Below are 13,378 nucleotides of genomic sequence, written 5' to 3' on the forward strand. Positions count from 1 at the left end.
TAGTCTATATTTAATACTCCGAATTAGTATTGTAAACGCATAAAAAAACTAAACGTGCGCCGCCTCTGGCCGGACGGTGCTGCGGCCTACATGTGGCGCCGCGCGGACGGGCCCCGAGCGGCTGCAGCGCGGGGCTGCCGGGTGCAACCTGCAGCTGCGGGTGGCCGCCGGCTGGACGGTGCTGCGGCCTATGAGCGCGGAGGATAGAGGTGGCCGGTGCGTGGTGGCAGCGCGGTGGACTTGTTCTAAGGGTAAGACTATTGGAAAAATTGGTCTCATAGCATCCAAAGATCGCTGTTTCCACGAAATACCATCAAAAGTTCGCCGCTCCGTAAAATAGCATGCAAAGAAAGAGCGTTAACTTAATCTACTATTCTGTTACGCTTTCCCGTTAACGCCGTGAACCGCATCTCCCTCCTCCCTTCTTGCCGTCCTCAGCATGGCTGTGCCGCGTAGCTCCTGTGTCTCGATGTTTCCCGGCCGCCTGCATGCGCCCATGCCGCGCGGCTCCTGCTTCTTCCGCTGGGGGTGGTCCACCGCCCCCGACACCTGCTGGGGATACTGCTGCTGGAGCTGCTCATGGACGGCCACCGCCGCACCAGGCGCCGCTGATGCCGCCGGCCCCGGTGCCCCCGCACGGCCAGATCCCGGCGGCTGCGCTGCCATATGCCAGCGGCGCGTGGACCCACTCGGAACACTTCTTCTCCGACACGTTCGTCGGGGCGTCCGCGGCCGACGTGGTATTCTCGGACCTCGCTGCCGCCGCAGACTTCGACTCCGATGGTCCGATGTGTGGATGGACAGGATCATAGGGGACCCGCCGTTCGCGGACTCCGACCTCGACCGCCTCATCTTCACCACCCCGCCGCCGTCCATCCCAGTCCCCCCGTCTGCGGCCCCCGTCGACGTGGCGGCCCAGCCCAAGGCCGCAGCTCCGGTGCCGCTTCCCCAGCCTGCCGCCGTGGCCGCACCGGCAGCGTATTCCTCCCCGAGCTCCCTGTACGCATCTTGCTCCAAGCCCGTCCTCCAGCCCCTTCGCGCCGTTCCTCGCCCTCACGGCCGAGCTGGCCGCGGTGCTGCTCCTCGGCAACGCCCTCGCCGTGCAGCCGCTCGCCGCCGCCGTGCTGCTCGACGCGGACGCCATCAGCCGCGCCGACCCGGAAACCGCCGCATACCGGGACCTCGTCCGGGCACTCCGGCACGACCTCCGGAGCCTCCTGCTCACCGCCGGCGGGTGCCTCCTCGGCGCCGTTGTGGCCGGGACGCCGGGTCCGCCATCAAGATCGCCGCCGCCGCCGGTGAAGAGCTCGTCAGCGTAGAACAGCGAGGTGGCGGGGTCGGGGTGGAGCAGCGCTTGCCTGTCGCCTCAGCAAAGGAGAAGGGAGAGAGTTGACTGAGGCAACGGCGTTGGCTCCGAACGTGACAGAATCCTATTTCTAGGTGACGTTGCATTCTTTCCATACTATTTTACGGAGCGGCGAACTTTGGATGGTATTTTACGGAGACGGCGATTTTTCGATGCTATGAGACCAATTTAGACGTAACGTGTGGTTATATTCTTGTCTTCTCGTGTTAACCGACATTAAATTGCAATGACACGTACCTGTAGCTGTCGGTCTTCTATCTCCATGCCTGTTTATACATAAAGGTGGATCATCGTGAACACGAGCCAAGCAAGGGTATGTGTGATGTGTTTATCCTAATACGCGCTCAGACAAATTCTCAAACTTCTCGGCTAGTTGAGCACACCGGCCACACTGAGAGATGGGCTACTCCAACACCATGTTGGCTCTGCTCACTCTTGCATCCCTGTGGGCGGCAGAAGCACGAGCATCAGCTGTTGCGAGGAGCGGGTCTCTTCGCCATCCGATCACCATGCAGAAGGCCATGGCTAGAAGGTTACACTACTAGTTACACTACTAGAAAACGGGCCATCGGTCCTACCATCGGCACCGGCTGCAACAGCAGCTGGTACCTTTGGTCATCGACCGACCTAGTGGAGGGCAATTGGTACCGGGTGGTGGTTCCAACCGGTTCCAATGCGTCACCATAGGAACCGGTCTGAACCAGCACCCGGTACCAAATTAAGGCGGCGCTAAAGGCACCGGTTTATAGGAATAACCGGTACCTATGGTAATGAAACGTGGCAGCTGCCAGGAGCTCGGGCCTAAGACACCGGTTGGTGCCTTGACCCGGTGCTATTGAATTAATTTTAGCACCGGGTCATTGAAATCAACCGGTGCCTTTGGCCCGATCCTATAAATACCCCAGCCCCTCCCCCTCTCAATCTGCAGTGAACTCACTGTTCATGGCAGCTGAGTGGGGTGAGGGGAGGCGAATTTTTGTTTTTTTTTGAAAAAAAGTTAGTTATTTTTCTTTATAACTTAGCAATTAATTTTTAGAAACAGTTATTACTTGATTTAGTTTATATATGTGATAATTATTTTTATTTGTAGTATCTTATTGTAGTTATATACGTTATCAATTTATTTGATATTTGAATACTATCAAATTATTGTATTTATATGTTTTTTCAATTTATTTGATAAGTGAATAGTATCTATTTATTATAGTTATATGCATTATCAATTATATAAATATATTGTTATAAATTGGTAGTATGAATGAACTATTTGTACAGTACAATGATGTATATAAATGTATTGTGGACCCAGATGAGTCGGCAATGGATGTACATGGCCGACCGGCGTTCAAAGGAGTTCATGGATGACGTGCATGAATTCATAGAAGCGGCCGAGAAACACAAGTATGTCGGTTTCGTTCGTTGTCCATGCAAATTTTGTAAGAATGAGAAGGATTACTCATCATCAAGAACCATCTATAGTCACTTGTTCAATAGTGATTTCATGCCGAACTACTATGTTTGGACCAAGCATGGCGAAAGAGGAATTGTGCTGGATAATAATGTAGAAGAAAAGGACAGGATTCCTGACTTTGCAGCCAATTATAATTCCTTTTTCAATGACACTGCAATGGGTGAGCCTGAAGAAGATACTGAAGGATACGTTGTAGAAGATGATCTTGGTCAGATGCTGCGCAAAGCTGAGGAAGGTTGCGAAACCAAAAAGGAATCGAGAGATCTGAAGCGTATGTTGGAGGACTACAAAACATTGTTGTACCCTGATTGCAAACAAGACCAAAAGAAGTTGGGTACCACATTGGAATTATTGCAATGGAAGGCATCAAATGGTTTGTCTGACAAGGAATTCGAGGAGTTGCTGAAACTTATAAAAAACTTACTCCCTAAGAGTAACACTTTGCCGGAGACAACATACGAGGCAAAAAAAGTCGTTTGTCCTTTAGGATTAGAGACACAGAAGATACATGCTTGTCCTAATGACTGCATCCTATATCGAGGTGAGTATGAAAATTTGGATTCATGCCCTGTATGCAACGCATGCCGGTATAAGATCCCTCGAGATGATCCAGGCGACGTTGAGGGGATGCGTGTCAAGAAGAGGGTGCCTGCCAAGGTGATGTGGTATTTTCCTCTAATACCACATTTGAAACGTTTGTTCATGAACAAAACGAATGCTAAATTGATGCGATGGCACAAAGATGAACGTAAGCAAGACAATATGTTGAGACACCCCGCTGATGTGTCGCAGTGGAGAAAAGTGGACAGAACATTCCCAACATTTGCAAATGATGCGAGGAATATAAGGTTCGGCTTAAGTACGGATGGCATAAATCCTTTCGGTGAGCAGAGCAGTGGCCATAATACTTGGCCTGTGACACTCTGTATATACAACCTTCCTCCCTGGTTGTGTATGAAGCGAAAATTCATTATGATGCCGGTGCTTATCCCCGGCCCAAAGAAACCCGGTAACGATATAGATGTGTATCTGGAACCACTGATTGAGGATCTTCTATTGTTGTGGAAAGATGAGGGTGTTCGTATGTGGGATGCGCACGCAGAGGATCATTTTAAGCTGCGTGCATTGGTTTTCGTAACCACCAACGATTGGCCAGCACTAAGTAACCTCTCCGGACAATCCAATAAGGGTTATAGGGCATGCACCCATTGTTTAGAAGAAACCGACAGCATGTACCTCAAGCACTGTAGGAAGATCGTGTATATGGGTCATCGTCGATTTCTTCCGATCAAGCACCCATTAAGGAGGAGGCATGCTCACTACAATGGAAAGACAGATCATCGTACCAAGCCTAGGCACCGTTGTGGGAAAATGGTGTTTGAAATGGTCAAAGATATAAAAGTAGTATTCGGAAAAGGACCCAACAGCAGATCAGTGCAGAGTGATGACGGACGTGCACCTATGTGGAAGAAGAAGAGTATTTTTTAGGAGTTACCTTATTGGGAAGTCTTAGATGTCCGCCACGCAATTGATGTGATGCACCTAATAAAAAATCTTTGTGTGAACCTTCTAGGCTTCCTTGGTGTCTACGGTAAGCCAAAGGATACATTGGAAGCGCGGCAAGATCTTCAACGTATAAAAGAACGGGCCGCCCTAAATCCAGAAAAAAGGGATAAAGGACATCATTATCTAGGTCCTGCGTGCTACACTCTTAGTAAGGAAGAGAAGCAAAGTATGCTCGACTGTTTGAACAGTATCAAGGTCCCATCAGGCTACTCTTCGAATATAAAGAGGCTACTGAACTTGAAAGAGAAGAAATTCGCACACGTAAAGTCCCATGACTGTCACGTGTTGATGACGCAATTGATTCCAGTTGCACTTAGAGGTATTCTACTAGCTAATGTTCGAGCAACAATCATAAAGCTATGCGCATTTCTCAACACAATTTCTTATAAGGCAATCGATCCATCGAGTTTAAGCGGGCTACAAGAGGATGTTGTCCAAAGTTTAGTCAGTCTTGAAATGATATTTCCTCCATCATTCTTCAATATTATGACGCATCTTCTAGTTCACCTGGTCAAAGAGATTGGTATTCTCGGTCCTGTTTTCCTTCATAATATGTTCCCTTTTGAACGATACTTTGCAGTCCTAAAGAAATACGTTCGTAATCGGGCTCGTCCAGAAGGAAGCATTGCGAAGGGTTACGTCACAAAGGAGGTCATTGAATTTTGTGTTGACTATGTGGAAGAACTCTGCCCAATTGGGATTCTAGTATCACGTCATGAGGGGCGGCTGATTGGGAAGGGCACACTTGGAAGAAAATCAGTAAATGCCACAGATCATGCCACGTTGAGCAAAGCACATCTCACAGTTCTGCAACAATCAGCCTTGGTGGCTCCATACATGGAGGAGCACATGCAAATTATGCGAAGTATATACCCTTTGAAGTCTGAGACATGGATTACAAAATATCATAACGATACATTCGCCACCTAGTTGCAGAAGGAAGTCATGGCCAACGATCAAATTCATGAGCAGCTAGCTTGGCTGGCTAGGGGTCCGGCAAATTCAATCCTGATGTACCAAGGATATGAAATTAATGGTTACACATTTTATACAAGAACCCAAGATAACAAGAGCACCAATCAAAATAGTGGTGTCCGTATAGATGCCACCGACTCTAGTGGCCAAACAAACTCATATTTTGGTTACATTGAAGAGATCTGGGAACTCGACTATGGGCCGTTGAAGATACCTCAATTTCGTTGTCAATGGGTTAAACTCACAGGAAAAGGTGTCGATATCGACGAGTACGGAATGACAACGGTAGACCTCAAAGAGCTTGGCTATCGAGACGAACCATTCGTCCTAACTAAAGATGTCACTCATGTTTTCTATGTGCAGGACATGTCTAGCAAACCGAAAAAGGACAAGTCCAGGAATAAATCAAGTTTTATAGGTACCGGAGATGAGGCAAAGCGCCATATTGTTCTGGCAGGAAAAAGAAAAATTGTGGGAGTCGACGATGTCACAGATGAAGAAGAATACAATAAGGTTGAAGATATGACTCCGTTCGCAGTGGAGGTTGACACAAGTATTCTTTTAGCCGAAGAGGAGGCTCCGTACGCACGTCATGATCATAATGAATGGACGATTGTAAAGCGAACCATCGTTAATATTCTCTTAGTTGAATGATTATGTCTTGTAATATTTTCTGTGAACATTATTAGATTTCTTATGCAATGAATTGATTTATTGGACAATTAAATGGGTTATTATGCAATTATTTGATTTATTATGATTTATTATGCAATTAAAATGATTAGTTATGCACCTAAATGATTTATCATGTAGTATTTAGAATTATTTTGCATTTAAATAATTTATTATGCAATTATTTGATTTATTATGAAATTAAAATAATTAGTTATGCACCTAAATGATTTATTATGTAGTAATTAAAATTATTGTGCATTTAAATGATTTATTATTGTGCACCTAAAACCATAGTTAATATTTTCTTAGTTGAATGATTTACTAGGCAGTTAATAAATTTATTGAGCAAATAACAAATTTATTAGACAATTATATTAACTATTAGACAATTATTTAAATTATTAGATAATTATCAGATTTTCTAGGCAATTATCAGATTTATTATGCAAATATCAGATTTATTATGAATTATGAGGCAATTAATAGATTTACAAGAGAAAAAAAAGGGAAAAGAAAAGAGAACCTTTGGTACCGGTTGGAAAATCCAACCAGTACCTTAGGGTCCTATTTGGGTAAAAAAAAGTGGGGCGTTGCGCGGGAGTCGAACCGTGGCCGCGGAGCCCAAATTACCGAGCGTTATCATTGAGATACTGAAGAATTCCGTTCAAACTGGGTCAAAGAGTCATGAAAAGTGAACTTTAAATGGCCTAAGGTACCGGTTTTGGATATCCATCCGGTACCATAGGGTCTTTTCATCTCCCGTCCATTGGGCCCTTAGGCACTGGTTGTGCGGAGACCCGGTACCTAAGGCCTCGCTTCATGCATCGGTTGGAGATACAACCGGTACCTAAGGCCTACATAGGTACCGGTTGAGTTTTTGACCCAGTACCCTTGGCCAAGGGTATAAATCCGTTACCTTCTTCCTCCATTCTCCACTGCTCACCAGCGCACTCCTCCGGTCGACCGCCGCCACCCTCCATCTCCGCGTGCGCACCGTCGCATAGTCCGCGCGCACCACCGCTTCTCCTATGCACTCGGCCTGTTGCGTCGTCCGCCCGCTTCTCCCCCGCAAGGCCACCTCCGCGAGCTCCGCCGCGCACGCCGCCGTCGGACCTCGACGCCGTCGACCCTGCACAGCCTCCCCACTTGAATCCAAGTCTCAGTGAGCATTCGCGCAACCCTCTCTACCCCCTGCGCTAGTTATCTTGGCACGGGAACCCTCACCTAGGACGGAACACCTTCGCCGGCGTTCCGCCGCCAAAGCTTCGCCATGGCAGACGCCCAGCAGCACCGCACGGCCACGCTCGCACCCCGCTCCGGTCTGCCTTAGCACCGTGCGCGCTCATGTACGCGTTTGAACCCACGCTCTTGCCCAGAACCAGCGGAACCCGTGCGCGCCGGCGAGCCCCGTCAAGCAGAGCCACCCCTCGCCATGGCAAGCCTCGGCTAAACCCTAATCCTCCGCCCCGTTTGCCCAGACGAGTTCGCCGTCGCACGAACTCACTCCCAGGCCAAGCCCCGCTCATCTAGACCCCCGGAGGGCCGAGTTCGGCCATCTCCGGCGAGCCCCGCTCCGCGCCGCCGCGGACAGAGCCGCCGGCGGGCGAGCGCTGCCGCTCCCGCACGCAGAGTAGGTCTGGGCCGTCCAATCGGCAACGGACGCGCCAGATTAGACCCAGCGTAACGCTTCGCCGGTCTTTTTGCTAAAGAGCCCTCGGGTTTTTCCCGAATTAACCCGCGGTCCACACTGCAGTTCAAAAATTCCAGAGAGGCCCTTTTTCTTCTGTTTAGGAGCCTAAGCTTTCTAGGTTTTGAACCCGCCGTCCAGCCCTCTTTGTTTTCAATCTAGTCCTCAAATCTATGGTTTAATTATGATCTAGCCCCTGGTTTCTTGCAAATAAGCCCTTAGAACCTTGTTTTAGCCATATCTTTAACATTTTGACTCATGTATTTAGTTATTAGAGAGACTTTATTAGAGAGACTTGTATTTAGCCATATCTTTAACATTTTGACCCATGTTTCATCTTGCAAATAGTGTACAATGTTTTCATTATATATAGTGTATAATTTAGTTATAGAATTTAGTTATTAGAGAGACTTTATTTAATCATGTATTTAAATAGAGAGTGAATAATGCTTGTATTTATGTATTTATCATGTATTTCTGTAACTCATGTATTTATCATGTAACTCGTGTAACGACGACGAGTAACAACGAGTAACGACGAGTAACGACGGCGAGTAATTTCGTATTCGCTCTCTAACTCACGCATTCGCCATCCCTCGACCCTCGACCCCGACTCTCAACCCCGTCCCTCGACCCTCAACTCTAGACCTCGACCCTCAACCCTCAACCCCGTTCCTTGACCTGGTTCCTCGACCCCGTTCCATGACACACACACACACACACACACACACACACACTCTCTCTCTCTCTCTCTCTCTGTCTAATACACTCTAACACACACACTCTCTCTCTCTCTCTAACACACTCTAACACAATTGTATAAAGTATCGACCCTCGAGACACACACACACACTCACACACACACACACACAGACACACACACACACACAAACACACACACACACACACTGACTCACACACACACTCACTAACTCTCTCTATCTCTTTCTCTGTCCCTCTAACATACACACACACTCTCTCTCTCTCAAACAGGCATATTCGTTCAAAGAATTGAATTCTCCTGCTTCATTTAAGGATGGACACATACTCTAACACATTTTTACGGTTTCAGTTAAGGATGGACCCCTTCGGTGATGAGCAGGCCGCCGGGCAATACATGTTGGACGCAATAAACGAAGATACGAGGGCCAACACCACCCAGCCAATCTGATGAGGACATGACCAATACGCATATGACCAAGGCCCAAGCGAAGATAGAGTTCAAAGCCCACTCCACATTGAAGTCCGATTTATTCGCGAGTCCGGTTCGGACTGCAGGAGCAGGCCTCACGAAAACGGATGCCCAGGCCACATACGGGCTCCGTTTTGAGCGTTCTATATATCGTTGGAAAGATAAGGAGATAAGCTTTCCAACCCAACTGATCCCATATCAAAATACACTCGGAGTCGACGGGAATCGTCGAAACAACATGACGACCAGAATCTTCCTGGATGCAGCGACGCCAGTTTTTGGGCCCGAAGGCCTTGTACTCCCTAGGGTTGCCCGGCCACCCCCTTGGCCGCCCCCCTAGCCTCTCTCTTATATATACACAGCAGCCGCAATTAGGTTACTTGGGTTTTGCTTAGATTCATTCTGTCAAGAACAGTTGTCGCCGTTCATCGGTTTGTGAAACCCCAACTTGTGAGATTAATCAATCATCTGCAGAGTCACTTTATTTGAGTTGTGTTTCTTTCGAGTTCTTGCTTGTGTTCTTCGTTGCGCTTGCAGGGATTAGCCTTCTTGGCGAGGTCAACTGGGTTGTGACACGGTTGATAACCAGAGGAGTTGTGGTGCTAAGATTGCTGGATTCGGGTTTTAGGATCTGAAGCCGGATCGGTGTGTCTCGCTCCGCCTACAACGAGAGTTATCCAGAACCTGACGGAAGATCGGGAACCCACGTCCACTCCGTTTTCGTGAGGCCTGCTCCTGCAGTCCGAACCGGACTCGCGAATAAATCGGACTTCAATGTGGAGTGGGCTTTGAACTCTATCTTCGCTTGGGCCTTGGTCATATGCGTATTGGTCATGTCCTCATCACAATCGCTGAAGAAGATGCTCAGACAGCTGATTCGTTCCTGAATATGTCTGGAGATGCCGATGAAGAAGATGATGACTTTGCGCTGCCGCCCAATCAACAGCAGCATGTTCCAGTATGAATCTTAAAACTATATGCATGGTGACTTCGGTAGATTAGTTTTGCGATTAACATATCTTTTCTGTAATTTAGTCGACCTCCGCATCGACTTCATTGAGCCAGTCAAAAGGGAGACGCCGGCCAACCATGAAAATGGAGGGAAGACAGGTCGTCACAGAAGTGGACGCAGAGGGCTGTCCAAGTGCTCTAGAGGATGCTAGCACAAAATTTGTCAACCAATGTGGGGTTATTGTTCGGGCAAGAATTCCCATCACCACAAGACTATGGAAAACGACCAAACCCGAAGAACAGCAACACGCCGTGCCTGCACATCAGAAGGAAATGCTATGGGCAGAACTCAAGGATATGTTCACTCTTTCTGAAGGAGTTGACCAAGAACTTGTGAAGAAATGTACCTTGAGAAAGATGGCCCTTGCCTTTGCAACTTTCAAGAAGAAGTTGTACACCAATTACATCAAGAAGGATAAGGAGCCGAACTGGGACGACCTTCCTCAGGTTAAACCATACTGGGAGGAGTTCAAACAATACAAACTATCAGAGGAAGCCCAAAAAAAATCCGAACAAGCCAAGGTGAATGCAGCAAATAAGAAGTACAACCACCACCTTGGGGCTGCCGGGTACAAGAAGTCAGTTAAAAAATAGCAGAAGATGGGGCAAGACCTTATGGATAGAGGCATCAGGCCGACGACTTGGGATTGGCCGGATAGATCCAAGTGGTGGTTATTTGCTAATGGCGTGACACTAAACCAGTTGGATGGAAGTTTGGTCGTGCCCGAGCATATGAAAGAAGTGTCCCACGATCTAGTCGCTGCAATAGATGAGACTCAACAAGGAACATTGCATCCTCAAAGGGAGAATGATGAGCTGACAAGGGCATTAAAGAATTCGGAACACCCTGGACGAGCCCGCGGCATCGGTGTGGTCCCATGGAAAGTTGCTTGGGCCAGAGATCCCTCTTACAAGACTCACCGAAAGAGCAAAGCCGAACAGGAAGAGAAACTTCGTGCCATAGAAGAAAAGATGAACAAGAAGGTTGCGTCCTTGGAATCTCAGATGGACGCCAGGGTCAATGAGGCAGTGCAGCTAGCTCTGAGCCAAAGGGGCACTGCTGGGTCGCACCCGGATGTTGTGATAAGCCCGGCCTCTCAGCGACGCAGCAGCTGTGCATCCACGGCGGCGCCCGACGTACAAGCGGAACAGCAACCCTAGATTGAGCCAATGGCGGTAGATGACCAGAGGTATCCAATAGATGATGTCACCATGCCGACACCGTGCGAGCTTCATGTGCGAGCAAGAAATATATCCATTCATGTCGCATACGGGTCAGCCCTGCCCCTGAATCCTTCTACTACAATTCATGGAAGGCCGATACCCCCTGGCTACACCTCCGTCACAGTCGAGCAAATAGTTGGAAACAATGAGGATCTTGAGCTCGACTTCCGTGGAGGAGATGGAGAGAAGACATTGGGAGACACACTGCACGGGGTCGTTCTATGGCGCAAGGCCGACATCAAACTTACTGCAAGCACAACGGCTCCCGTGCAGACCGATCGCCCGTCTCCGCGGCCTACCTCACCGCCGTCCCCACTACCACCTCCTTCACCACCGTCTCCGCCGGCGCAAAGGGCCACGAGTACTCCAACTCCTCCTGCCGCAGAAAAGGGAAAGAAAAAGACAGCATCCCTCCCATCGGCTGGACCCTCAAAGAAGAAGCAGAAAACGGTTGAAAGACAATTAACCTACGAGAAAACCGCTGAGGAGTTGGAAGAGGAGACTGCTCGATATATAAAAGAACAATGGAAGCCTAAAGTCCCCCCGCCGAGGGAAAAGGTACCTCTAGAACTAGGGAAAAAGCTTCTCGCAAAGCTAGACAACCCACCAAAACCGAAAAGCTTACCCTCGGACTATGATCGTACTCTGACAAAGGCACACAAGGTGAGAAATCTGAAGAAAAAATGTGGCAAGACCATTCCTCAGCTTGGCACACAACAAAAAGAACTCGAGCCCCTCCGGGTGCCAGGGTTGCCACTCCTACACCCGACGGACGTACAACTCCAGGCGGACCTACAGGCCGCAATATTTCTTTCTGAAACTGGATTAACGCTAGAGGAGGCAACGGGGCATGTGGAGGCAAAAATCCCTGTCGCTCGCGCTATTACTCTATTCCAGCATGGAAAACCATTTGTCACTGAGGAAGAGGAGAAAAGTCTAGGCACGCAGATGTTCAATTTGCATAGATGGTACCTGCGAATGGCGAATGACGAAGGGAAAATGTTTGGAGTCAAGTATCGTGACCATAATTTCTTCCGCGGGGAGGACGACTTCTGGGTGTACTTCCAAAATTTATATCACATTTACCATCGACAAGCCCTCGACGCTTCTATCATCACCATTTGGGTTTTGTAAGTATCACTTACCTCTACATTAATACTTTTTGTTAACAAGAACATAATTATATGTGTGCATTATAAAATTTCTATTGCATCGTTTAGACAAGAGACCCAAAGAAGCCGAAAACATGGATGACACCATCAGATCGGCTTCATGTCTCCTTTGCTAGTCAACCAGAAATTGATCAACGAAAGTTACAAGGAAACGTGCCAAAACATGTACAATTCGTTGACTAGGCAAAATTACAAATCCTATATATTCATACCATACAATTTTGGGTAAGTCTTGGTCGACTCAATCCTCTGTTATATTACTAAATAAAAACTAAGTTGTCTAATACATTTATGTATATATCCTATCTATATCTGCAGTTATAATTGGATTTTACTCATACTTTCCGTAGAGACCGGCAATCTTATAGTCTTTGACTCAATGAGAAATTCAAAGTCCGCAATCCAACATATCATAGACCCCTTGAACAGGTAAGTTCAGTTTGCACAATCAAATCCTTTTTCTGTTAATAACAATTTTTGAATATCAAACTTAACTTTGAGCGCAGGGTTTGGAAAATTTTTGTGAAAAATAACAAAGGACGTGGTCAATGGAGGCCCGAACTGAACGTTAACATGGATTATCCGGTATGTTCATTCATAAAGATTTGTCTAGTTAAGTATATAATCCCAAATTGTTCTAAATTGAGTAATTTATTTGTTTCTCCTTAAGTATGCGAGACAACAACAAGGAACTGATTGGTGCGGGTACTACGTATGCGACTACTTGCACATCATGACTCCATGCGGGAAGGCTACTGATGAAGAAACGAGAGTACGTCCAAACCGTTCACTAGTATATTTTCATAATTGTACTAACGCACATGATGTTAATCCTTTTTTCCTAAATGATAGATGTCTCAAATGGGGGATGAATGTTACTCTACTGATCGGATCAACGCCTTGTGCGAGCAGCTCGCCGGATTCATTTTGAACGAGATCTTGGATCCTAGAGGCGAGTTCTACCACGACGGTCACATCTATAGAGGACTTCCATCGACCTCCTGAGGGGACTAGTAGTTGGACTGCTAACATGACTTGT

At 47.5% G+C, this 13,378-nt stretch overlaps 1 protein-coding gene across 1 annotated transcript; it reads left to right on the forward strand.

Moving 5' to 3' along the window:
- Positions 1 to 488: 488 nt before the first annotated feature.
- Positions 489 to 1,319, forward strand: LOC120679741 (SCARECROW-LIKE protein 7-like). The gene is made up of 3 exons (XM_039961394.1): positions 489 to 712; positions 805 to 978; positions 1,031 to 1,319. Exons 1-3 carry the CDS (start codon positions 489 to 491, stop codon positions 1,317 to 1,319), a joined length of 687 nt encoding a protein of 228 aa, XP_039817328.1.
- Positions 1,320 to 13,378: the final 12,059 nt, after the last annotated feature.

Source organism: Panicum virgatum, chromosome 6N, assembly GCF_016808335.1.
Source record: "Panicum virgatum strain AP13 chromosome 6N, P.virgatum_v5, whole genome shotgun sequence".
In the NCBI taxonomy this organism is placed as follows: Eukaryota; Viridiplantae; Streptophyta; class Magnoliopsida; order Poales; family Poaceae; genus Panicum; species Panicum virgatum.